At 49.7% G+C, this 25,807-nt stretch overlaps 1 protein-coding gene across 5 annotated transcripts; it reads right to left on the bottom strand.

Annotated features, from left to right (window-relative positions):
- Positions 1 to 1,690: 1,690 nt before the first annotated feature.
- STK36 (serine/threonine kinase 36) lies at positions 1,691 to 25,740 on the bottom strand. 5 transcript variants are annotated; one of them, XR_009403031.1, is made up of 28 exons: positions 25,477 to 25,740; positions 24,899 to 25,074; positions 24,045 to 24,185; positions 23,873 to 23,950; positions 22,064 to 22,194; positions 21,573 to 21,822; positions 19,658 to 19,751; positions 19,228 to 19,397; positions 18,889 to 19,076; positions 18,275 to 18,374; positions 17,067 to 17,210; positions 12,990 to 13,169; positions 11,636 to 11,733; positions 11,099 to 11,204; positions 9,726 to 9,876; positions 9,395 to 9,522; positions 8,753 to 8,857; positions 8,192 to 8,290; positions 8,017 to 8,105; positions 7,675 to 7,738; positions 7,383 to 7,493; positions 5,731 to 5,811; positions 5,195 to 5,369; positions 4,811 to 4,958; positions 4,442 to 4,589; positions 3,105 to 3,851; positions 2,254 to 2,408; positions 2,010 to 2,092 (listed from the first exon to the last, which is right to left on the bottom strand). XR_009403031.1 is itself a non-coding variant. In XM_059393482.1 (27 exons), the coding sequence occupies exons 2-27, from the start codon at positions 24,980 to 24,982 to the stop codon at positions 1,949 to 1,951; spliced, it is 3,954 nt and encodes a 1,317-aa protein (XP_059249465.1). In that variant the 5' UTR covers positions 24,983 to 25,074; positions 25,477 to 25,733; the 3' UTR covers positions 1,691 to 1,948. The 5 variants fall into 5 exon arrangements, 4 of the variants coding, with proteins under 4 accessions (XP_059249465.1, XP_059249466.1, XP_059249467.1 ...); XM_059393482.1 differs by lacking the exon at positions 2,254 to 2,408 and having other exon boundaries at positions 1,691 to 2,092; positions 25,477 to 25,733; XM_059393483.1 differs by lacking the exon at positions 2,254 to 2,408 and having other exon boundaries at positions 1,691 to 2,092; positions 5,737 to 5,811; positions 25,477 to 25,729.
- Positions 25,741 to 25,807: the final 67 nt, after the last annotated feature.

The following is a 25,807-nucleotide window of genomic DNA, read 5'->3' as shown; positions in this document are numbered from 1 at the left end:
AAAAAATAATCTAGATTTAAAAATACAATACCGGGGCACCTGGGTGGCTCAGTGGGTTAAGCCTCTGCCTTCGGCTCGGGTCATAGTCTCAGGGTCCTAGGACCGAGCCCCACATCGGGCTCTCTGCTTGGCGGGGAGCCTGCTTCTCCCTCTCTCTCTGCCTGCCTCTCTGCCTACTTGTGATTTCTGTCTGTGTCAAATAAATAAATAAAATCTTTTAAAAAATACAATACTGTATTTGCCTGAATCCAGACAAGACTTATTGAAGTACTGTGGTTTTGCTAAAAACAAAAACAGGAGGGGCGCCTGGGTGGCTCAGTGGGTTAAACCGCTGCCTTCGGCTCAGGTCATGATCTCAGAGTCCTGGGATCGAGTCCCGCATCAGGCTCTCTGCTCAGCGGGGAGCCTGCTTCCTCCTCTCCCTCTGCCTGCCTCTCTGCCTGCTTGTGATCTCTGTCAAATAAATAAATAAAATAAAATAAAATAAAATAAAAAAACAGGAGTTCTGGTCTGTTAAAGAGATACACTAAAGTACTTAGGTAACATCACATGTTTCCCAAGATTTGTTTTAGAATACTTAAAAATAAATAAATAAATAAAATTCTTGACTAGAAGAAGAATAGCTATGGCAGCTGTTGGAACTATAATGGAGTTCACAGAGTTCCACGTCTCCACTTCTGGGTGTTTAAAAATTTCCAACTAATAGACTTCACATATTCAAAACTGAACTTGAATTTTCCCACCCATTACCACTCCACTAATAGCTTTCCTCATTTTAGTTAATGGCAATTCCATTCTCCCAATTACTTAGGACAAAAATCTGAGAGTCATCCTTACCTACTTTCCTTTGTTCACACCCCCACATCCGGCCAGTTAAAAAAAAATCGTATTTTCTCTATGTTCAAAATATATTCCATCCAAACTGGCCTTCCTCACAGCACCTCAAGCATGATTATTGTCTCTGCCTCAAATTTTCCCTCAGATAGCTGCACTCATTCCCTCATCTTCAAGTCTTTGCTCAAAGGTCATCTCAGTGACGCCTAGCCGGGCCATCCAACTCAGCACTCATCCTCTTCCTGTGCTTCATTCTTCTCCAGAGCTTTTCTCACCTCTCTATGTGCTATACAGAATTCACTGATTTTAGTAAGTTCATCGTCTTTCCGACCAGAATGGAAGCCAGGATCCCGTGTGAATAGGACACAATTGCTTCTGGCACCCCACAGCAGCTGAGAGAGGTGCTGAGCCCCATGACCTCTGACCCTGGCAGCTCCAAGCAAGGTAAGATATACATTCTATGACAAGAATTTACAAACAGAGGAAAGATAAGCAGAAGGAAGGCAGGAAGGCAAGAAGGCAAGAAAGAAAAAGAAAGAGAGAGAGGAAGACAGGCAGGCAGGAAGGGAAAGGAAAAAATAAATAAAGAAAAGAACGACCCCTCCACCCTAACCCACAGACAGGAATGTGGGCTATGGGTCCGAGAACCATCCACAGCAGTGAGACAGGCTCTGTCCTTATCACTGTCCTGGGGCCAGTGTGCTAAGGTAAAAACCTGCTGGAAGGATTGTAGGAGTTCCAGAAAGCAAGAGAGCTCCCAGATAGAAGATACGTCCCTGACATCCGGGAGGCATGTTCTTGGGATTAAAGGCACATGATCAGAGAAAGAGCCTTCGATGTAGAAAAGGAAGCAATCTTCTGTGGCACCAACATCAATGAAGTTTACTGGTTGAAATCAGTATCTGGGGAAAGGAGGGCGCTTTATACATAAATCTCTTCTAGTTTCTCGTTCTCAATCAGTTCACTTGTAGCTTATCTCTCTCGATCTTTTTTTTTTTTTTTTTTTTTAAGTCTCTTTAGCTCTTGGCTGAGTTGGTGTCTCATACAGTAGAAAAAGGAGAGGTTGGCAATAAGGGGCCAAAAAGGCTGGAGGACAGACCGCAGGAGTCTGAGATCACGTGCTGTGGGTTGGCCTCAAGAGGTGAATGAGTTTCCTGCAGTGTCTGGCAGAGGCGGGCCGGGGGCTGCTGGGCGCCAGTAACTGGTTCCCCAGAGAGAGCATGGCTAACCGCTCACTGGCCCCCAGGGACACCAGCACCTGTGGGACAGAGAAGAGATGACAGAACATGACATGGCCCAGCAATTCCCACTCTAGAAAAGAAAGAAAAAGAAAAAGAAAATGGGCTCTTGGGGACTCATCTTGATGAGACGGGGCTTACCAAGACCAGAGATCTATTCCCGTTTGCTCTGGTTACATACCATGAAAGCGAGGCACCGAGGGATCCACGCGCTCGTCCCCAGGAAGGGTAACACATGTCGTGGTGACAATTGGGTCAAAAGTGCACTTCCCAGCCATGGATCCTGACCAGTGGGCCTTAACCTTGTTGCTACCGAGAATCCCTTTCATTATTTCCCTACAGGGATTGCCAGAAAATCCTATCATTTATATCAGCACCATCCCGTCAAAATGTCTGTTCCACCCAAGGTTACCTCACTGCACTGTAATAACTTGGACATTTAGCTTTACCATAGGTAGATGTTTGGTTTCCTTTAGGCTACTTTATAGACAGGGTGGAAAAAGCAGAATAAAGCTGTGGTTACAGTATGGGGCTCAGGACTCCGACTCTTGAGCTCAGAAGTCCAGTCCCCCCAAATAGCTTTGTAACTTGGGACAAGTTCTCAAATTCTTAGTGCCTTAAGGTCCTCACCTGCAAAATGGGGACTATAATAGCTTACACCAGAAGATAAAGGGAAAATGATTAGCATGCTGCTTGTCACGTGGTGAGTGCTGAAAAAAGATTGGCTACCTGCTTCATGTCCCCTAGGATGAAACGCCTCTATGCCTCAAGATGGCCTAGTGTGTCTTCACCTCCAACCCACCCAGCCTCAAGACGGAAACCCTGGTCTTTGAGATCGCAGAACTTCCCACTCCTCAGAGCCCTCTCCTGCACTCCTGCCCTTCTCCAGGGTGGGAGGTGGGAGAGGAGTGCTTCATTTCCCACTTCCGGACAGGGGGTCAGGGGGTATCGCAATTCCTTAAAGACTCCCTCGGAAAAATGTCGTGAAGTATAAGCCCACCATTGGGGTCCACGAGTCCCCCAGGGGTGTACCTGATGGATGCAGGGCTCCTGCCGGAGGCTCCGGAGTGCAATGAGGGCAGCCTCCTTCACATTCAGCTGTGGGTCCCCACAAGCCATCTCCAGGAGTCGCTGCGGTACTTGGCACTGTATCAGCTCTGCCCCCAGGCCCTCAGGCCCCAAGTTGCCCAGAGCCGACGCGGCGTTGCGCCGGATGCCGGCCTGAGGATCTCCGAGGAGCTGGGTCATACCGGGTACCGCGGCGGCCAAGGCTGGGCCCAGGGGACCCGCCTGGTAGGCTGCGTTGCCCACAGCGAAGCTGGCACTGCGCCGCACGGCAGGGTCCTTGTCTCCAAGCCCCAGCAGCAGGAGGTTGAGCAGCCCAGCCTGGCTCTGCAGCGCCCCCCGCAGGGCCATGCTGTGCTGCAGCAAGTGTCCCAGGAGCCCATAAGTGCGGGCCCGCACGGAGTTCTCTGGGTGGCCCAGGAGACTTCGCAGTGGCCGATAGGATTCATCAGAGCCGGCCAGGAGTTCCTGGATAAAGGACAAGTGGCTGGGAGACAGCACTCGGGCTGTGTGGGCCAGCAGCGAGAGAAGGTCGGAGGTGAGCACTGGCTGGTCACCCAGGAGGGCAACTGAGAGGAAAGAGATGACAGTTCGAGGGGAGGCAGCCACCGCGTTCACGAACTGGTTGAGCGAGGTGGGATCCGTGAGGGCCAGGCGTGTGAGGAGACTGACAGGCAACTCGGCTTGAGGCAACGGAAGGTGGTGACAGCAGACCTGGGGAAAGAAGGGCAGGGGCAGCCGGCAGAAGGGTGTCAGGGAGAGGGAGCACTCACTGCAGCGAGCCAGCTCGAAGGAGCCCCAGCTCTGGTGGAGAGAACAGCCAAGCTAGGCTGAGAAATACCACAGGGAATGGGAAGACCTGAGCCAAGCCCTCCACACGAGATGCAGTGTGGAGCCCAGGGGCACGGGTGTACGAGCATTCTTTGCTCTGTAAGGATGTGCTCGCTCTGCCTTCAGAGGCCCACTGCTTAGTGCCAGCAATCGCCAGAGAGGTGAATCCTGGCTGAGGAGCTGGGTCTCCAGTGCCTAGACTGGGATGTCCGCCCCATGGAGCTCTGACAGATCCAGAAGAGGGACTGGTGGAGAGAGGAGGGGCCAACCCAGCTCCAAGCAGTGCCTCTGCTCAGGCCTGAGTGCTTTCTCCACTCCCAGCCCTTAGCTGGAGCGGGGCCTCCACTCTTCCAGGGGCATGGGAGAGCCCTGGAGCTGCCGACAACTGAATAATTCGAGTACAAGAGGCTGGCCATCTTTCCCCCTCCCCGACCGCCCCCCCGACTTTTGTGCCTGAGGAGCTTCCCATGCACCTGCAGCAGGTGGGCTGCGATTTCTGAGTCCACAAAGTCAGCCAATACACCTCCGAGGAGGTCGTCATCCACGTCCAGGGCGAAGGGAAAACAGAGGAGCTGGCAGACAGAGAGCACCACGAAGGGCAGAAACTCAGACCCGTGAGGCCTAAGGAGGGCAGTGCAGAAGGATTGGCTGGGTCTTCCTCACCCACCCTTTACCATTCTCTGCCCCCTGCTCAAATCCCCAAGCCCGGCTCCCCTTCCCCCATCTCACCAATCCCACTGCTCGTCTCATAGCTCAAGCTGTCAGTTACAGCCCCCCCACCCGCTCCCCCGCCCCGCAGACCCTCCAGCCTGCCCGGTCTCCCTCCTCCAGCTCCGACTCACGCCTGGCCCAGAGGATGCAGGAAGCTGGGGGACAGCAGATGCTTCAAGGTGGACATGAGGGTACTTCCACGCTGCGACAGGTGGCTCAGGCATAACTGGGGCTCCTGGGTGAAGATGGCCACGGCCAGGCTCAACAGGGCGGCCACGCCTGGAAACACCCAGAATGGAGATTCAGTGGAGCAGGCAAGAGGCCCAGGTGCTCCTGCTTCTCGAGGGCTCCCCACTCTTAGTTCCTTTCCCACCAAGCATAGCCTGCGCCATCCTCTCCCCAAGCGACAAGTCATAGTCATCTCTGTGGACTGACCCAGGGCTGGGCGGCCTCCTCTTGAAAAGAAGCCTCAGTACTTTGGCCCCTCAATGGAAGTCACACTGATGGAAAGATACCTTGGGGGGAGATCAGCGTCCAGTCTGGCTCCGGGCTCTGTGGCCTGGACAGGGACGGCTCCTCTTCCTGGGCAGACACCTCCTCGGGGAGCCTTAGGGCCATGGAGAAGCGGTGCCATAGAACGGTCCACATTTCTGAGCTAGCCACATCCCTTATCAGGCTGCCCTTCCCTGGCTGGAGAAGAAATTGGAGGGTGGTTAGGGAGGTCGAAGTCAAACCTCAAATGTGCCTTTTTTTTCCCCCCACTCTTATCCCTGACCTACAAGGAGAGCATCCAGAAATAACTCCTCTGTTTTTCCCAATGACCAAGGATCTCCCTGTTGTCTGAGTTCCCTTTCTTCCCACATTTTAATCATGTGTGTGACTGCTGGAAACCAGGGAATTATGGCTCTCCTCCCCCACTGAGGGGGCAGCTGTGATTCCCCAGAAAGGGTCTGTGCTGAGGGCTATCATAGGTGGCATTCTAGTTAGACAGAAAAGATGAATGTGGGTTGCTTTCATTCATTGTCTAGCGGTTCATCAACCTAGGAGGCACCTGCACCTGGGTGAGGAGGTGAAGCAGGAGGATGAGGAGGCCATCATAGAATCCACAGCCAGCTGGTGGGGTCAGCCGGACCTGTTGGAGAGAGGCAGGAAGAATGCAGGTCCCACACATGCAACTCCTGGTCAGGCAGAAAGAGCTCTTCCCCAGCCTGGGGCAGTGTGGATAGCCCTTCTGGATTCAGGAGTTTGGGTTCCCAACTGTTCATTCAATGACTACCTCTACTCCAGAGACACATAAGCTGTTAGGATAGGAAGATACTTGCTGGACAAGCAGCCAGGGTGGTGTGGGGATGGAGACGCAGTGGAGAGGGCCTAACTCTGCCTTCTAGAGGTAGCACACTGGTGAAGTGAAAATTTCAAAGGCAGTCAAGAGAAGGAGGTGGTAGGAAGGGACAGCATTCCAAGTAGAACTCATAGCATAAGTAAAGCAGCTCATGAGGGATGATGGTGAATTTTGAAAGGGGTAAATCTGGGCACAGCAAGATTATAAAGCCCAGAGGAAACAGGTGAGCTTTGAGAAGAAGGTAAAGGAGTTTGAACTTTATCCCAGAAACAAGGGAAGCCACTGAGGACTTATGCAAAGTCTACATGGGCAAGATTTTCGTCTCTTGTATTTACTGCTGTATCCTCAGAGCCAAGAATAGTGTCTGGTCCTCAAGACATATTTCTGTACTGGATACTTATTGGGTGAAGAAATGATTAGACTTTTAAGAAAGCTCACCCTGGTGGCAGTGAAGAGTGTGGACCGGGGAGGAGAGAGTCTAGAAAAGAGATCCTTCGGCAGGCAAGTGCCACAGTCTAAGATCAATGCTGTGCACACATTCTAAGGCAGGGCAGTGACGGTGGTGGGCAGCAGAAGATCTGAGTGATGACAGGAAGGCAGAGCACATGGGACCTAGGGGAACCATCTAGATGGGGGAATAACGGAGCAGAGGGCACAGTCTATGAGGACTCCCAGGTCTCTGACTGGGGCTCCTGGATGAATAGGAATGCCATCCCTACTCCCTCTCTGAAGTTCAACTTCATCTAGAAAAAGCAGGTGAGTGTCATTACATTTCATGTGTCTCTCTTTCAAGCACGTTGTGGGAAGACATGCAAAGTGCTTTCTAAGTTATAAGGAATTCTGTGTCTATGGGGATGACAATCATCTGAATACGAAGTCTATCCTTCCTTCTACAAAATGACAGAAATACGGACTCCCAGGTATCTAAAAACGAGGGCGGGGAAGGCCTTGAAAAGGAGAAAGCGACAAGGAGGCTACATGGTGGACCGAATTCCTGATGAATTCTCAGGACCCTAGCCATCTTTCCTATCTCAGTTAAAGAGAAGGAGAGGGGATAGGAGTGCAAACTGCAGGCAGAGAACAGATTAAGCTTTTGAAAAGATTGCAGGAGCTGCTGGAGGAGAGAACTAAAGTAGGCAGGAAATCTCATCCTCTGGTAATTCAGGTCCCCCTCCCTCTCCCCTTCTTGGCCTGCCAATCTGGGCTCAGAGGGGGCTGTAATCTGGGGGCCGGCAGAGAGGAAAAGAAAGACTCTTTGGCTCCTTTCCCACTCCTTGGTTTGCCCCAGGCAGGCTGGCACTTCAGTCTCTTCCCAGAGTGGAGTCCTGGGTCTGCGTCATGTCCTCCCTGGCCCACCTCACCTCCGCAGGGGCAGACAGAGCATGGGACGCTGCCGCAATCCACTCCACAGGCTGGAGGTCAAAGGTCACCCCTTGCTGACCAAGTTGTCCCAACAGACAGGCTGCTGCAGTCTGGGAGAAGTCAGAGGAGAAGGAAAGTCTGAGTCTGCACAGCAGGAAGGACATGCAGTCTCCGCCAGTCCCCAGGGAATGCCTCCGAACCAGCTGCTGCTGAGACAGTGATGCCCATGCTCCCCCTGAAGGGCTGGATAGCAGGGGGGAAAGGAGAGGAAGAGGAAAGCTGAGAACTCACCACGAGAGAGACGATGTGTGAGTGGGTAAACAGAGTAGCAATCTCGTTGCCTAGCTTCTCCATTCTGAAAAAAGGGGATACGTCAAAGGGTGCTGCCGAGGGAAAGGAGACTGGTGAGGGACCTCCCTCCCCGCTGGATGGCACTCTCCCAGGGGCTGTCCAACTGTCGCCAAAGCACAAAGTTGGTGGGACGCTATGTCTGTTGTTTGTAGAGAAGACTTCACTCTCTCCATGCCAATCCCTCCTCAGCACAGGCTGCAGGGTGCCATTCCCCCAATCTGAAGTCAAGGTGAGCTGTGGGGATGGAAGGTCCCAGCGGAAAGACCCCACTTCATGGCTTACCCAGAAGGCAGATCTTGCAGCCGGAGGACAAGAAGGGACAGGAGATAGAGTGCCACTTCGGTAGCCTCTTCCCAATCCACGACCTTTACCTACAAGGGAAGCCTCAGATAGCAGAGCAGCTTCCCACTGAGACAGTGGGGCCACCAGGATGCACCCGCCTATGTTGCCGACGTACCTTGCCCTGGACCAACAACAACAGTGACTCCAAGGCCAGGGGCTCTTGCCCTAGAAGGTGGCACAGGTGCTCACTGACGTGGCAGCAGGAGTAGAGAACCTGAGGGAGTAGGAAGCAGTTGGTCAGTGAGGCTGAGCGGCCCCTGGGCTTACAAGCAGGTTAGCCTCTCAACAGATCCTGTGTCCACCCCGGGGATCGTAGAGAAGTCCAGGCCACTTCTATCTCTTGTCACAAAACACCAAGATCGGGCTACTTCTCTGTTCTGGTGAGCACTGGCTAACACTGGGGCCATCTCAGTGGAATAGATTTAAAAGCAGCAAGGGACCTTCTCTGTCTCTTTCTCTCAGTCCTGGGGACCGAAAAGAAATCTGGGGCACCTGGGTGGCTCAGTCAGTTAAGAGTCCACCTCTTGATTTTGGCTCAGGTCATGATCTCAGGGTCATGAGATCGAGCCCCACATCCCATACACAGCATGGAACCTGCTTAAGATTCTCCGTCTCCCTCTGTCCCTTGCCCCCCTAAAAAAGAATGAATGAACAGAGATCTGGAGGACAGGCATACCTTGAGGAGGTGGAGGCACAGGATGGGATGCTGCAAACCAGAGATCAAGGATGGCCTCAGCTGGCTGCTGTCTTCAGTTAGCTGATTCGCCAAATGCCGAGAGATCTGTAGGGACACACCTGAGGCCTCCATTCCCATCCCGTTCCCAAGATTCCCATCCTATTCCTCTCCTATCTTCAACGAGTCAGGTTTCTCAACCCCTTGCTAGCCACTCTCCCTCAGGTTCACCAGCAACCTCAGACCTCATCCCACCCCCAGTCCCCATGGCCGATGGAGAACCAAAGGTCATGGCCTAGTTTAGCCCAAGTGCAGGCAGGTGCAGAGGAAAGCACTGCTGGCTGAAAGGGGGCAGGAAATCTAAACCCTGATCCCTTCAAGGAGCATCACAGGCATCTTCGGATCAGCCACCCTGCCAAACGGGCAGTTTATCACCAAGCTCTCTAACCGGCTGGCCAAGGGCTTTGGGATTCCGGGGACATCGTGTTCTATAAGGGGCCCAGACCCAGGGTGGGAGCATCTGTTTCTGGAAGTACAGAATAAGGGAAAGCATGAATGCTTGTTTTTCTGCCTTTCTGAGGAGCTGAGGCCAGCTCCCTCATCTCTAGCAACCGGATTAGAGGAAGCAGACACTGCAGCTCAGACCTGCTCCTTGGCTTCCCAGCAGCTGGGCAGCCCCACCGGAGCAGTACAGATGGCAGCCAACGCAGAGGACATGGCTCCCGGCAGATCCTCACTCTGCTCCCGCAGCGGCTGGCTCACTTGGGGGGCTCCTAAGGAGAAAGGCAAAGAACGCAGGGTTGGGTCTGGTTGTTTCTCTCAGCTCTCCATTCATTCTTCCAGTGCGCAGCTAGTTACTGAGCACTTGCCAGATGCCAGGTGCTAATCAAGGCAATGGCAGTTGGGGGGAGGGAGAGGGACGCAGAGCCAGAGCTGCCCCAGAGTAACCAGAACCTCAGTGCTCTACTCCGGTTACCTGGGGGACTGTGGAAAGGCAGCTGAGGAACCGTCAAGCCGTGGAGCAGCCCGTTCAGCACCGCCCGCTGAGTCGTCAGCAGGCTGGAGTAAAAGGCTTTGGAGACAGTCCAGCTGTTCCCATCCATGGCTTCACACAGAACAGTAAAGCACTAAGGGGAGACAAGGGTGGGGTCAACATGAGGGCAGCAGAAAAGTGATGGGGCTGAGGGTAAGGAGCAAGAACCCCCTGAGAACCTGAGAAAAAAAGAGAAAACCCAGAGGGACCAGCAGTGATGAAGTATTCCTCACATTATAACTGCCTTCACATTTCGAGGATGGCAATTTTAGATGGCAAGCCTTCTATTCTCTGATCAGCTGCCTCCCAGATGATACCTCTTGAAGTGTTAGCTATGGACCATGAGCAAATGAATTCCTGGGGATTCCTGGGTACCTCCCAACCCAGTGCTACTGGTTCAGAATTTTGGGTGGTAGGGTATTTATTCCAAACTCTCCATGCACTCGCAGCACCGTGACCTATAGGATAAATGCTAGCCGATAACGTGAGTTGCTGATGCCCCAAATTTAGGTTAGACATTGAAATAGCTTCCTAACTCAAAAGAGTTAAGGGATGTTAAACTAGGCTTTCAGACTAGAAGAGGTGGACTGGACTGCTAGCTGGAGGCCGAAATGCAGCCCAGATCTGTGTACCCCATGGGGCCGGCCTGTTTGAACAATGACTAGGCAATTGCTTACTTCCTCACTGATGTTCCTCTCTAACTCCTCTGAGATCCGTCAGAACCCAGATATCTTCTTGCTCCATTCTCCACTCTCCTGTCCCTCACCTCCATCCAGGGATGAGAACCCATTAGTTTACTGGTCCACAGGACAAATAAATTTGGGAAATACTAGCCCATCTGCAAGGCTCTTCGAGAAGGAATACTTCAACTTGTGGTTCCCTGAAAAAGGCCACAGTGCTTAATGCCTCTAGATCTTTATATATGCTGCGCCTTCTGCCTGGAATGTTCTCCCTACTTCCTGCGTCACACACCCAACAAACTTTTATGAGTTCTTCAAATCCTAGCAAAGATAATTTCTTTCAAGACGTCTTCTAGGACTCCCCAAGTAGGATTAATCATACCTTCTTCAGTGGTGCTTCTGTACTTCATACAAGTTTTATACAAGTTCTAATGTACTTCTCACACTGTTGTCCTTGATCATTTTTCATCTCCTCTACTAGACTATTTCCAGTCCTTTGAAAATGGGGATTTCTCTTACCCATATGGCACACAGTTGGGAAATGTTTGTTGTATTAACTTAACCTAACCCTATGTAGTTATAAGAAAGGGGAAGGGAGAAGCATCAAGGCAGGAATCTGGACAAGGGAGGAGTTACCATAAGGCTATCCCTCCGCAAGGTCTGCTCAGAGTCATCCGGTTGGGCCAGTAGTTTCCCCAACAGGTCCAGAAAGAGGTTGGCGGCCTCCTGAAACACCTGTAGGCTGGGAAAAAATAGCCCGTCTCCCTAAAAGCCCGCATGTGGTAAATGGGTCAGTTCTGGGCAGACAGGAGAGTCCCTGCAAAGGAACATCTCAAAACACTCCCTCCTCTTTCCCCTGCTGAACACACATGTGGTCTGCTATACACACCCTCTTCATTCCTTCTTTACCATTTCCTCTAGGTCATTCATATTGTGACCCTTCCCTTTAGTGTATGGGGGGCCCTTAGAGCCTGCAAGTCTTGGGGTGAACTTAGAGGGGTGTCGGGGTCCTTAGGGGGATTAGCTAGACTCCCAGCTGACTCCCAGTCAGACAGCCGATCCCTAACCCTTTGGCTTCTCCTTACTCAGCCTCCTCCTAACAGAGGGGGTAAGAAACGGGGGTAGAACTCGAAGCCAAAGTGGCCAATGGAGTAGAGCTGGCTCTCGTCCCACCTGTCACCTGTCTGGCTCCTCTCCAGATTGAAGGTGCAGCCAAAGTAGGCCTGAATCACAGCCATCAGGTCCCGTAAGAAGGTCCCATACCAACATTGCTGCCAGGGAAGAGGACAGAGAGTAAGGGCAATGTAGAGGAGGAAGACGAAAAAGAGAAAAAGCAGTAAAAAAAAAGAAGAAGAAGAAGAAAAGAAAGAAAGAAAGAAAAAAAAGGTGTCCGATATCCAGTCAGGCTGACCAAACAGGAAGGGGCAGAGGGAAGAGAGCCACCGGACAGAGAAGGGAAATCTAGAGGTAACAAAGTGGCGGCCAGTGGCCGGTAAAAAGCCTGAAAATGTGTCTGGTTTGGCCTGAATAGCACTCAGGAGTCTAGGAAGCTCTGTTTTTCAAAATAGCTCAAATTGTTCTCTAAATTCCTTAAAAACGCTTGAGGTTAGTACTCATGAACAGAAGGCCACTTTCAGCTGCCTGAGCCAAGGCCCTGTTAAACGTTTCCATATTCTCTCCTCTCAGCCCGGCCACAGCAGCACACAGCATGGGGAGGGAGGGATTCCACCTCAGACACACTGAGCCTCGGTCCTAGCTCCTCCTCTCATCGTCCCTGTGACCATTTATAAGTTAGTGCCTGCATATAAGTTGGTGAATCTCTGAATTTCAGTATCGATTCTATAAAATCAGGGCAATGAAAGCCTAGGATTTAACATTCCAAAACACAGTGCTCTACAGAGTGGGAAACTATGCATATAAATCCAGATTTCTAGCTCCTTTTTTTTCTTTCTTTCTTTTTAAAAGACTTTATTTGACACAGAGTGAGAGAGAGAGTGAGCATTCAAGCAGGGGGAGCAGCAGAGGGAGAGGGAGAAGCAGGCTCTCCGCTGGGCCCGACATCGGGCTCAATCCCAGAAGCTTTATCACGCAGCTAAAAAAATAAAAAATAAAAATAAAAAAATCTGCTCTGAAAGCAGATGCTTTCTGACTGAGCCACCCAGGCAATCCCCTGGATTTTCAGCTTCTCTTAGAAAACTGGAAGATCTGGTAACACTGCGCCCATGTTCTCACGTGGCAACAGTGAGCCGGAGCCGAGGGGATGTCCCATTCAGACTGGGCACAGGCTCTCTAATTTACCATATTCCCCACTGCTTATACGGTCACGCAGACTCTACTTCTCTGCGTGACAGGATCTGTCTGGCCTCAGATAGATCTCTACTAAATAGACAGGAGGAAAGAAAAGAAAAGGCAGTAGGCCGGAGAGAAATCCAAGATGGAGAAACTGAAGAAGAGGACATCTGCAGGAGAGAAATCCCAGGTGAAAAAACTCCTTGAAGTCTTCTGAGGCTCCTGGCATAGGGCTTACCTGCTGGATACTGCTGCTCTCCTGGCTGTGTCTGAGCAGGCTGAACAGGAGGCCGGGGAGCCCCGCCTCACGGCAGAAGGAGTACAAGGGAACCGAGTCACAGCAGCTAGACAGAAGACTGCTCAGGACCCGGAGCACTGGGAGGATCTGGGATGCACCCTCCAGCACGTCCTTCAGGATCTGGGTGACAGCAGGGAAACACATAGGAATCGATATTATCAAAGGGAAAAGGAGAGTCACAGATACCAGTGTCCCCAAGGAGAGGCCAAAGCAGACCAGATGTTCCCACTCCTTTCTTTGGGTCTAAAACCCAGAGAAAGAGAACAGAGAAAAAGGGGAAGCGACCAAGGGAAAGGGGACCTCCCCTCCATCTCTGTGGGATCCAGTGCCATTCTTTTTTTTTAATTTATTTTACTTATCATAGAGAGAACAAGCAGGGGGGAGTGGCAGAGGGAAAAGCAGACTCCCCATGGAGCAGGGAGCCTGATGCCGGAATCGATCCGAGGACCCTAGGATCATGACCCAAGCCAAAGGCAGGTGCTTAACTGATTGAGCCACCGAGGCATCTCCCCAGTGCCATTCCTATCTGCTCCCTCACTTCTCCAGCCCTTCACCTTATACACGCACACATGTACTTCCAAAGATATAAAACAACAGACACAAAACAATGTCATTCAATTCCAGACAGATAAAACTGTATTATCTAACTCTAAATCAGGGCTTGACTACCACCCACAGGTCAAATCCAGTCTGCCACTTATTTATACATAACCTGCAAGGTAAAGGCACTCTGATACTTTCAAAGAGTTGTTCTTCAAAAGTTAACCCTTCAGAAAAGAATAACATTTACGTCAAGTGCTTTATGTCATTCTCCATTTCTAAATCTTTTCACTTGGGGTGCCTGGGTGGCTCAGTGGGTTAAAGCCTCTGCCTTCGGCTCAGGTCATGATCCCAGGGCCCTCGGATCGAGCCCCGCTTCCGGCTCTCTACTCAGCGGGGAGCCTGCTTTCTCCTCTCTCTCTCTGCCTACTTGTGATCTCTGTCTGTCAAATAAATAAATAAAATCTTTTTTAAATAAATAAATAAATAAATCTTTTCACTTATTTGCTTATTTACTCTTTACAACCATCCTGCCTCATAAACACAATTACCCATTTTACAGAAGACAAGACTAAAGCCTCTAGATAGGTTGAGGTCAATTACCACACAGCTGAAGAGTAGTTCAGCTGGAGTTCTGAATCCACCAGACTTACCCTGGAGGCAGAATTTTCACCGGCCTCCCTACTGATGCCACTACCCCACTACAAGGACAGCATGGAAGGGCCAGAAGGGAGGCAAGGTCCAAAGGCAATTCAATGGGGAAAGGAGAGTCTTGGGCCAAGGGTGCTGGGATGACTGTAGAGCCGCATGCAGAAAGATGAACTTAGATCCCTACCTCACATTACATATAAAAAATAACTCAAAATGGGCAAGAGACCTAAATGGTAGAGCTCCAACTAAAAAGCTTTTAGAAGAAAACATAGGAGGAAATCTTCTGGACTTTGGGTTTGGGTCTGGAAGAAAATTCTTCCACATGACACCAGAAGCATCATCCACAAAAGAAAAAAATGGTAATTGGATGTCATCAACATTCAAAACCTTTGTGCTTCAAAAAACACTCTTATGGGGCGCCTGGGTGGCTCAGTGGGTTAAGCCGCTGCCTTCGGCTCAGGTCATGATCCCAGGGTCCTGGGATCAAGTCCCGCATCGGGCTCTCTGCTCAGCGGGGAGCCTGCTTCCTCCTCTCTCTCTCTGCCTGCCTCTCTGCCTACTTGTGATCTCTCTCTGTCAAATAAATAAATAAATTCTTTAAAAAAAAACAAAAACAAAAACAAAAAAAAAAAACACTCTTATGAAAGTAAAAGAACAAATCACAGACTGGGAGAAAATATTTGCAAACCACATTCTGATAAAGGTCTTCTATCCAGAATATACAAAGAACTGTAACAACTCAAGGGGACAAACAACCCAATTTAAAAATAAGCACAAGAACTGAATAGATATTTCACCAAAGAAGATAATACAAAGGGCTAATAAGCACATGAAAAGATGCTCCACATGAGTTATTAGCAAAATGCAAATTAAAATGACAATAAGACATGATTTCACATTCACTAGAAATGGCTGTGATAGAAACAGACAATACACGCTGGCAAGAATGTGGGGACACAGAGATCCTCACACGGTGCTGGTGGGAATGCAAAATGAGGCAGCCACTTTGGAAAATAGTCTAGCAGCTTCTTTTTTTTTTTTTTTTTTTTTAAAGATTTTATTTATTTATTTGACAGAGAGAAATCACAAGCAGATGGAGAGGCAGGCAGAGAGAGAGAGGGAAGCAGGCTCCCTGCCGAGCAGAGAGCCCGCTGCGGGACTCGATCCCAGGACCCCGAGACCATGACCTGAGCCGAAGGCAGCGGCTTAACCCACTGAGCCACCCAGGCGCCCCAGTCTAGCAGCTTCTTAAAATGGTAAATATAAATTACCATACAACCCAGCAATTCCGAAATACCCAAGAAAGAAAAATGAAAACGTATGTCCACACAAAAACTTCCATGTGAATGTTCATGGCAACATCACTCATAAAAGCCAAACAATGGAAACAATTCAAATGTCCATCAACTGGTGAATGAATAAACAACATTAATTATGAATACCAATTAAGTAAAATGTTATCTTTTTTTTTTTTTAAAGATTTTGTATTTATTTATTTGACAGAGAGAGATGACAAGCAGGCAGAGAGAGGGGAGGAAGCAGGCTCCCTGCTGAGCAGAGAGCCCGATGTGGGGCTCGATCTCAGGACCCTGGGATCATGACCTGAGCCGAAGGCAGCGGCTTAACTCACTGAGCCACCCAGGCGCCCCAAATGTTATCCTTTTTTTTTTTTTTAAAGATTTTATTCATTTATTTGACAGGGAGAAATCACAAGCAGATGGAGAGGCAGGCAGAGAGAGAGGGAAGCAGGCTCCCTGCTGAGCAGAGAGCCCGATGCGGGACTCGATCCCAGGACCCTGAGATCATGACCTGAGCCGAAGGCACCGGCTTAACCCATGGACCACCCAGGCGCCCCAAATGTTATCCTTTTTAAAAGAATCTTTTTTCTCATTAGTACACCTGTATCAGAAGCGCCTGTATATTTATTATGTCTCCATTTTAAATTTCATCAACAAAATTTTTTATTGAAATTTGATTAGCCAATATATTGTACATCACTAATTTCAGATGCAGTGTTCAGTAATTTTTCCATTGTGTATAATACCCAGTGCTGATCACATCATCATCCATAAAAATTGTGTGGAAAAGTGCTCTCTCTCATTATAGAAGTATTCAATAATATCCTCCATTTTTGCCTTTTACTCTTCAATGCCCAAAATGTTTACCACCCGAGTTTGCCAACCCCTGCTTTAAATGAATGCCTTTCCCTTCAGAAAGAGAAAATTGAGGCCTGTTTTCTTTTTTTCTTTTTGCAAGATTTATTTACTTACGGGCGCCTGGGTGGCTGAGTCAGTTGGGCATCTGCCTTTGGCTCAGGTCATGATCTCAGGGTCCTGGGATGGAGCCCTGCACCAGGTTCCCTGCTCAGCGGGAAGCCTGCTTCTCCCTCTGCCTGCCCCCTTGCTCGTGCTCTCACTTGCTACCCCTCTCTCTCTCAAATAAATAGAATCTTTATTTTAAAAAAGATGTATTTATTTATTAGAGCAAAAGAGAGAACATGAATGCTCATGGGTGGAGAAGCAGAGAGGGAAAAAAGAATGGGAAGCAGACTCCCCACTGAGTGTGGAACTAGAGGCAGGACTCCGTCTCTCGATCCTGAGATCATGACCTGAGCTGATACCCAGAGCCGGACACTTAACTGATTGAGCCTCCCAGGAGCCCCTTTTTCTTGAGGATTGATGTGTTACTAAAGGAGGCCAGCAAATCTTGAATTAAATAGATAAACTGAAAGAGAACTGAAAAGGGACAAACTTTCTATTTCTTATGTTTTTTAATGCCTCATCTGTGACCACAATAGTCTGAAATTCCATTATATGGGCCCATTACCTGCCCCCCGGCCTCATGCAGCTGGCCTTGGATGCGCTGGCAGAAGTCAGGATTGCACAGCAGAGTGAGCGGGGCCTTCAGCTGGACAGGCACTGGCTCCACGGTCTCTAGTAGGTGCTGCCACTCATCGTCGCTGTCTGGCTCCTGAGGCATAGGGGGGTGAAAGAGGTCAGGAGCATGTCAGGTTCAAGGACAGTAGCGCCCAGCCTGGGGAATTAGGGAGTAAATGCAAGAACCAATGAGTTCTCCAGCACAGATGTATTCATTTCAACCACTGGTTTCAAAAGGTAGAGCTGGCAGTATGAGAGGGGTCTTGAAATGTCTCTCCGAGAACACGGGCACAAGTTCATGAAGAGATACCTACAGACAGGTCTATTGCAGCATGATTTATAATTAAAAAAAAAAAAAAAATGGAGGGGCGCCTGGGTGGCTCAGTGGGTTAAAGCCTCTGCCTTCAGCTCAGGTCATGATCCCAGGGTCCTGGGATCAAGCCCTGCATCGGGCTCTCTACTCCACAGGGAGCCTGCTTCCTCCCCTCTCTCTCTGCCTGCCTCTCTGCCTACTTGTGATCTCTGTCTGTCAAATAAATAAATAAAATCTTTTTTTAAAAAAATGGAAATGTCATAAGGCCAATCAGTAAGGGAATAAGAAAGCACGGCACATCCATCTTAAAAATATTATGAAGGGTATACAGGAATTCTTTGTGGCATCCTCACAATTATAATAGTTTGAAACTATTACAAAACAAAACAGTAAAAACCCCCAAAAATGACATGTTCAGATGTAGAAGGATCTCCAAAACATATCATATGGTAAGTGAGGCACAATGTAAAACAGTACTTGCGGTGTGAACTCAATGATAAAAAATGGCCAAACTACAGATTTCTGTGTGTACATACACGTATCTATAAAAATTCAGCAAGTTTAGAAGAAGAAAGGTTAAACTAGCAACAGCAGACACCACTGGGATTGGGGTGAGGCTCAAAAGGGACTTTCATTTTTACCCATGTGTTCCAATTTTTGCTAATTACATGTTCATATGTTATGCAATTATCCTATCAATCTACAAATCGATGATAAGAAAGAAGTTTTTAACACAAGGGGAGCTCATACCTAGGATAGTTGGGAATCACTGTTCCAGAAAAACATCTACCCGGACCCAACATCCCACGACAGGGTCAAGGCCAAGAGGAGCCCCTAGAGCTTACCTCATTTTCTAGGTCCACTGCATCAATGCTCCTCTGGCCCACCACCTCTGGCCTCAGCTCTGGAAGAATTCGTTCACAGTCCTGGGCAATCCGGTTTTCCCTGCCAGAGGAACAGCAAGTAGGAGGAGTCCCAGACCTGTGATGCTCAGGGTTCATTAACATGTCCATCGCTCTGGGTGCAGGGCAAGCATGAAGAACAAGCCATACAGGATCAGAGTGGGGAGAGCTTTTTTCTAGGATATGGCCAGGACAGGATGTTGACCTCTCCACATGTGTCCTTGACTGTCCTTCCACTTTGGATCTTACTCTCAAGTCTACCTTGGCAGTTTCCACCTGTAGCTCTCAACTCAAATAATCTTCCCTTTTGCATGGAAACAATTCTTTCCTTCTCAGTTAATGTACAACTGAGGCATACAGAAAAGAAAATTCCCACAGTTCCCAATGAATCAGGAAAATATCCAGAATCAGAATTCAAGAACCCAGGACTTGGACTCCCAGGGCCCTGCTCCATGAGACGCTGGCTAGTGACAGGCACCATGTTGTATTTGCTTTGGCTAAAGCCGAAGATCTGCAAGATACTTTACTCTATAAATCCCTAGCTATCCCCTCCTCACCGAGGGGCAGGGGGGGCCTCTCCAGCCCCCCACTCAGCCCAGCTGCTCTTCATTTCTGAGGCCAAGATCCCAGCCAAGAGGCCTGGTTCCTGAGGAGTGGCTCTTAGTCTAGGCAGAGGGGCTGTGCCACAAGCCATCTTGCTGGTCCTGTCCTCTTGCACAAGGGCAGGTCCTGTGTTCTGGTGTTTCTGTGGGAAGTGGACAGGAGACACTGAATCAAAACTATTTGGTTGCCATAGGGCAGTACAAATTCTACTTGTGGTCCTTCCTTAACCTTCCTTCTCCAACCTCCCCAGTTACTAGCCTGTTCATGTCACCCATCCCCTCCATCCCACATACCTTCTGCTTGGCCTCCTCAGCCATATGCTTACAGGCTTGTTGCAAGATGCGAGATCGATTGCCCTTGGGGGCCAGCCGATGTACCTGTTGGTCCTTGAGGACCTGAAGTTCTGGTGGTAGGCGACTGGTGAATGGGGTGCCCAAATCTGGGCTTCCTGGTTCAGTTATTACTGCAGGGAGGAAAAAAGAAGAACACGTGATCACACTAGAGCTGTGCCACCATCTCCACTTGGCCAGAGACAACTTCCGTGTCTTTAGGCTTCTGTGGAAGGAGACCATTTGACAACATGACAAAGAGGGAGCGGGGTTGCAAGGGGAGTGGCAAAGATTAGGCAAAGGGCAAGGAAGAAAGTTCGAGACCCTGGGGAATGCGGGCAGATGGGGAAGAGCCTGGGGAAGTACCAAAGCCCTGGGAACCGTAAGGACTCACTGGTGACACGACCAGCTATAAAGGGGTGATGTAAGAGGTCTGGCCAGGACAGACGCTGCCTGGGGTCCTTGGTGAGCAGTCCCTGTAGAAAACTCTGTGGAGAGAAAAGAATACCTCATAAGTCTTCGCTTTCCTACAGGCTCTCTTTAACTCACCAGTAGAAGCAGGAAACCAAGACTCTGGGGTCCATTCCTTCAGTAAACTGGCTGGTCTTGACCACCCTCTACTCCTATCCGTAGCCCTCATTTCCCTGGCTCCAGGAACAGACTTCACTGCCTCCCCTCTGGGAGAGCCCCCGTCCTGTCCAAAGTCATTCTGGCGTCTTCACAATCGCCTTCAGAAAGCAAACATTCAAAGGAGTCCAAATGGCTCACTGTGCCCTCCCTCCGATGGCGGGCTTGTCTGAAGCTGGGTGGGAACAGATGCGTTTGTGGTGAAGAGCACACTCACACTCAAGTCATTGCGTACAGACGGGCTTGGGAGCCCGCCAACACAGAAATCCTTCGGCAAGTCTTCAGATGGTGGTGGGGAAGGGAGACTGCCTCTGAAAGGCGCACATCTGTTATGAGGTATCCTTGGGAACATCCTCAGTTGGGCCTCAGATGGGAACAGAAGGTACTGGTAGCTGATGACCACTGTTCTAAAACAAGGTATCATCTGTGGCTCTTGCTGAATGAAGATGCCTGCATGTTGCCTCTGAGGGAGAAGGAATGGCCTATCGCCCACTTAAGTTTCTTTTGTTTAGATTCTTTCTGGCTGGTCTTGACCAGGAGCTTACCCAACTAAAGAGATTGGGGAGAGATTTGCCCCTTTTCCTCTTAGAGCAAAGGAAAGTTATAATGAGACTGCACTCAGGGGGAAAAGGTTGCATTTAAATTCCAATAAGGGGGGCGCCTGGGTGGCTCAGTGGGTTGGGCTGCTGCCTTCAGCTCGGGTCATGATCTCAGGGTCCTGGGATCGAGCCCCACATCGGGCTCTCTGCTCTGCAGGGAGCCTGCTTCTCTCTCTCTCTCTCTCTCTCTGCCTGCCTCTCTGCCTACTTGTGATCTCTGTCTGTCAAATAAATAAATAAAATCTTAAAAATAAATAAATAAATAAATAAATTCCACGGAGGGCCCAAATTTTGCCCTAGGTAAGAAATAAAAAGGGTGGGGTGCCTGGGTGGCTCAGTGGGTTAAAACCTCTGCCTGCAACTCAGATCATGATCCCCGGGTCCTGGGATCAAGGCCCGTGTCAGGCTCTCTGCTCAGTGGGGAGCCTGCTTCCTCCCTTCTGCCTGCTTCTCTGCGATGCCTACTTGTGATCTCTGTCTGTCAAATAAATAAATAAATAAGATCTTTAAAAAAAGAAATAAAAAGGGTGAACTCTTCTTCCTCCCTCCCTTCTCACCCTCCCCCCACTGTGAGTTTGCTGCAATCAGAGGGCACCACCTCTGTCACCTGCCCCTAATAGCTGAGCTAGTCCCACTGGCTCTGGCCATTTGAATGTCTGAAGATTCCTTCTTTCAGGAAGAAGACTAGAAGTTCTGTGGGAAGATCTAGAAGTTCTGTGGGAAGAGCATGAATGGGGGGAGGAGGGAGAAGCAGGCTCCCCACTGAGCAGGGACCTTGCATCTGATAGGAAATAAGTGGAACAGAGAGTGCGTAAAAGGATAGCAGCTGTCCCTGGTGGCTTAAAATTACCTTTCCATTGCGATAAAGAATAACCCACCCCAAGGAGGGGCTGCTAGGTCCAAGTTTGGTGGACCTTAGAACAGCCTCCCAGAATCAGTCCCTACAGGAGAAAAGCAAGGCAGCTGGGCCCAGCTCCTGCACTCATTAACAGCAAAATCTTGCCCCAGATTTTGGGAAAGGGAACAGAGGCAGAGGAAGACGGGTTTCTGATGCAAAGTGAACTCCCTTTCTACGTTCATTACCTTGAAGCAAGGACTAATGGCGGTCGGCCAGCGCACAGGGTCCTTGAGGATGAGACTGACCAGCTGAAAGATGCTCGTCGTGTAGAAGGGAGGGGTGCCCACCGCCAGCTCATACAGTATGCAGCCCACGGACCAGAGGTCCGCGGTGTGGTCATATGGGCGCTCTTCCACCAGCTCTGGAGACATATAAAGTGGTGTGCCTTTGATGGATGTCAGCACCATTGTGTTGGTGCTCATCGCCCGGGCAAATCTGCGGGAGATGGTGGAATGGAAACGGGAAGAGAGAACGTGAACAATACAAACCAGCCCTGGTGACCACTGCCTATCATTGCGTGAGTTATCCCAAACCTACACAGACAGCACCTTCCTAAAGACCAGACGGGAATCCCAGTTTCCAGCTCGGCTTCAACAGTAAGGCCCAGCGAAGTCAAGCATATGGTCTAACACTCCCGGCAGAACGAGAGGCAGTGACGGAAAGTCAGACCACTCACCCAAAGTCACAGAGCTTGATGCCACCACCCTTGGCAAGAAGGATGTTCTGAGGTTTCATGTCTCGGTGGAGAATGCGGTGGGAATGCAGATAGTACAGAGCGGACACCAACTGGGCGGCAATGGCCTGAACCTAAGGGTCACACAGGTAGGAGAAAGAAAGGAGAGGTCAGAGGAAGGAGCCTACTGAGGAACCCAAAGACACTTCCCTAAATTACTGATGTGATCGTCTCTTTTTCTTTCTTACAGAGCTTCCCTTGACACCTGCCTTAGTTCTTGCCCCCCAATCATTCATTCATTCATTTGTTCACTCACTCATTGAAGAAAAACGACCATGGATGGACAGATCATCCTGTGCCTCTCAGATGCATCATTTATAAGCTGATGAGATAATACCACCACCTCCTGGGGCACCTGGCTGGGTCAGTCATTAGGTACCTGCCTTAGGCTCAGGTCATGATCCCAGGGCCCTGGGACTGAGCCCTGCATTGGGCTCGCTGCTCAGAGGGAAGGCTGCTTCTCTCTCTCCCACTCCCCCTGCTTGTGTTCCCTCTCTTGCTGTCTCTCCCTCTCCCCGTACCCCCATCAATTAAATAAATAAAAATATTTTAAAAAATAATAATGATACCACCTCCTGCATCAGGATCCCTGCTCAGCAGGGAGCCTGCTTCTCCCTCTCCCCCTGTTCGTGCTCTCTCTCTCATTATCTCTCTCACTCTCAAATAAACATGTAAAATCTTAAAAAATAATAATAATAATACCACCTCCCTTATATAATCCTTACTACAAGGATTAAAGAAGTTACAGCACACCATGCTCAGAATGGTATCTGGCACTTAGTAAGCCTTCAATACACATTACCTATTGTTAAAAAAGACAAAATCCTTTTTCTCAAGAGACATGGTCAAACAAATAAGATACACAAAATGAGCAAGATCACGACTTACAAGTAATAATGCTCAGAATGCTCAGAGATGGCACGCTTCAACAGGACATCCAGAGGGGGTCTACTTGCTAGGTACAGAGAAATCTCTAGAACAAGTGTGGTTGGAGAATGTGTTTGCCCCTATCCCGCTGTTAACCACTAAATCTTGGTGGTGAATCCTGCTTCAGCACAACCCTTACCCTTTCCTGCCCTCTTGATACCACTACACTAGCTCTTCTTCCCTACAGGTGCTTAGTGACATCAACAGCATTAATAATAGCTAACTAGGGGTGCCTGGGTGACTTAGTCAGTTAAGAGTCTCCCTTTGGCTCAGATCATGATCCTGGGGCCCTGGGATCAAGCCCTGCATTGGGCTCCCTGCTCAGCAGAGAGCCTGCTTCTCCCCCTCCCTCTGCCTACTGTTCTCCCTGCTTGTGCTCTCTCTCTCTCTCTGTCAGGTGAATAAATAAAATCTTTAATAATAATAATGATAACAATAGCTAACTATGTTGAATGCTGTGTGTCAGGCACTCTTTTAAACCCTTTACATGGATTAATTCACGAACCTTCACAACAGCCTCATGAGACAGACATTATAATTATGTCCATTTTTTAAATGAGAAAACTGAGAACAAAGAGGTTAAAGTAACTTGCCCCTGAAGAACCAGCTAGAAAGTGGCAGGGTCAACCTTTGTACTCCGAGACTTTGGCTCCAGTGTTCACATAATTTCCTGGCATACCACACTGTCTCCATATACACCCAGACTCTTGTATTTTCCTTGGGAGTTTTCAAAATGGTGACTCCCAGTACCCTCAGCTTTCCCTATCAGTCCCTTAAGCTGAAAAAAGGTCAGGGGAGGGGAGAAGTTTGAGCTAGGGAACATACCTGGTCTTCAGGAAGTTTTCCGTCATCTTCCAAGATCTGAAAGAGCTCTCCCTCAGCGTAGTCTGTCACCACTACCACCTGCAAGGAGAAGGCAAAGGTCCTGATGGCTCCAGCTTGATACATTCTGAGGCCGGGAAATTTCTGGGAAGAGTGACCCAAAACCGAAGGGCACCTCTTTGTCTGTCTCAAAGCTGTCAAGCATATGTACAATGTTGGGATGCCGCAGACCCCGCATGATTTCAATCTCTCGTTGCAGGTTCCTCAACTCCTTCTCTGAGCGTCCCAGTTTTGGAATGAACTTCAGGGCCACCACCTGTCAGTGGTAATATGAAAAAGAGTAAAGGCCTAACCACGCTATTGAAACATTCACCTAGAGCTCCAGAATTCAGGCTTTCGATTGTGAGAGCAAATTCTCATTCCTCACCAGTCTCCTACTCCCCTTCCCCATGGTACCCTGGCCTTATCCAGCCATCCCCACCTCCCCGCCAACCTGTTGCCCTAGGAAACACCAGCCTTGGCCAGACAGATCCCTTTGGTGGATTCTGGGAGAGGTGTTCTGATCTGGGTAAAGAACTCTGATTTAAGAGATTTAGGGGAAAGAGAAGGAAGAAACAACAAGGAAAAAAGAACAGAGTTCAAGTGGTCAATCTCTTCTTACATGGTATGATAGAGGAGAAGTAACAGTAAACATAAAATTTATTTATTGTTTACTACATGCCAGACACTGTACTAGTATAGTAATTCAGCACAAATCACATTTAATCCTCAAACTCCATTTATCACATACTACTCATAATTATCCTTATTGTAGAGATGAGAGGAGACAGACACTGAAAGTTTAAGTAACTTGTTCAAACTACTTATCTAGGATCTGAACTCAAGTAATCCAATATTAGGGCCCAATACTCTGTGAGAGGAATGAGGGAGTCAGCTCCTCAGGAACACAGGTCGCTATTCTGGTCCCATTTTCCACCGTGGCTGGAAGTACAGAATCCCACCCAAGAGATACCCCTCTTTGTTCACCACCTGAGCACTGTATTTTCTTCGACCCTTGTACACCCTCCCAAAGGAGCCTTCTCCAATCATCTCCAAAACGTGGTACTTTTCCATGACAGAAGTTTCAGGCTCCCTCAGAAGGAAGGAGGTAGAGATGGTGGTGAAGGGCTACAGCTCCCGGGGACAGTTCCACACATCTAGGAGGCCTGGTTCGGGCATGGAAGAAAGGTTAATTAATGTTAGCCACCTTGCCTTTTCCTTTTTCATAATAATCAGGTCTCAAAAACATCGTAGGGTAGACTGGACAGAAAGATGAGATCTTGGAGCAAACAGAGCGCCTCCTGTCGTCCTCCCTCCCTTTCAGCCACCTCCTGTCCCCCAGGCCAATCTCGTTCCCACCGGACCCCGAGTTCCCCTTCCACCTCCACGCAGCCCCGCCCACCCGACCCTCCCCCTGTCCCTCTTCCTCTCCCTCTCCGTCTCCCTCTCCCTCTCTCACCAGGCCTCGCCCCTTAGGCCCCGCCCCCTCCGCCCAGCCTCGCCCACCCGACCCCGCCCCCTCCGCCCAGCCTCGCCCACCCGACCCCGCCCCCTCCATCCAGCCTCACCTACGGACTCCGCTTCTTCCAGCCTCTCCCAAGCTCCTGACACCTCCAGGCTTCTCAGCACCCCCTCCCACGCCCCCTGACCGCACACTTCGCAGACCGGAGCCCCTCTCTCACCCCCAGCCTAGGAGCTTCAAGCTCCTCAGGCTGAGGGACGTCGACCCTGGCCTTCAGCCCCGCCCCTTCCGGCTGCCTGCAGACTTTGCCTGACTTATAGATCTTCTCCACCCCCACTGCTGGTCTCTTTAGACTCCCACTGCTACAAGCTGTACTCGCGGGAACTGGTCAGGGAGGTTTACAGGACGAAGGCGTTCAGAGGTGTTGGGAGAGACGG

The sequence above is a fragment of the Mustela nigripes genome, chromosome 3, assembly GCF_022355385.1.
Source record: "Mustela nigripes isolate SB6536 chromosome 3, MUSNIG.SB6536, whole genome shotgun sequence".
NCBI lineage: Eukaryota > Metazoa > Chordata > Mammalia > Carnivora > Mustelidae > Mustela > Mustela nigripes.
Note: the sequence above shows the minus strand (reverse complement) of the source record. Positions and strands in the feature narration are given on the sequence as shown.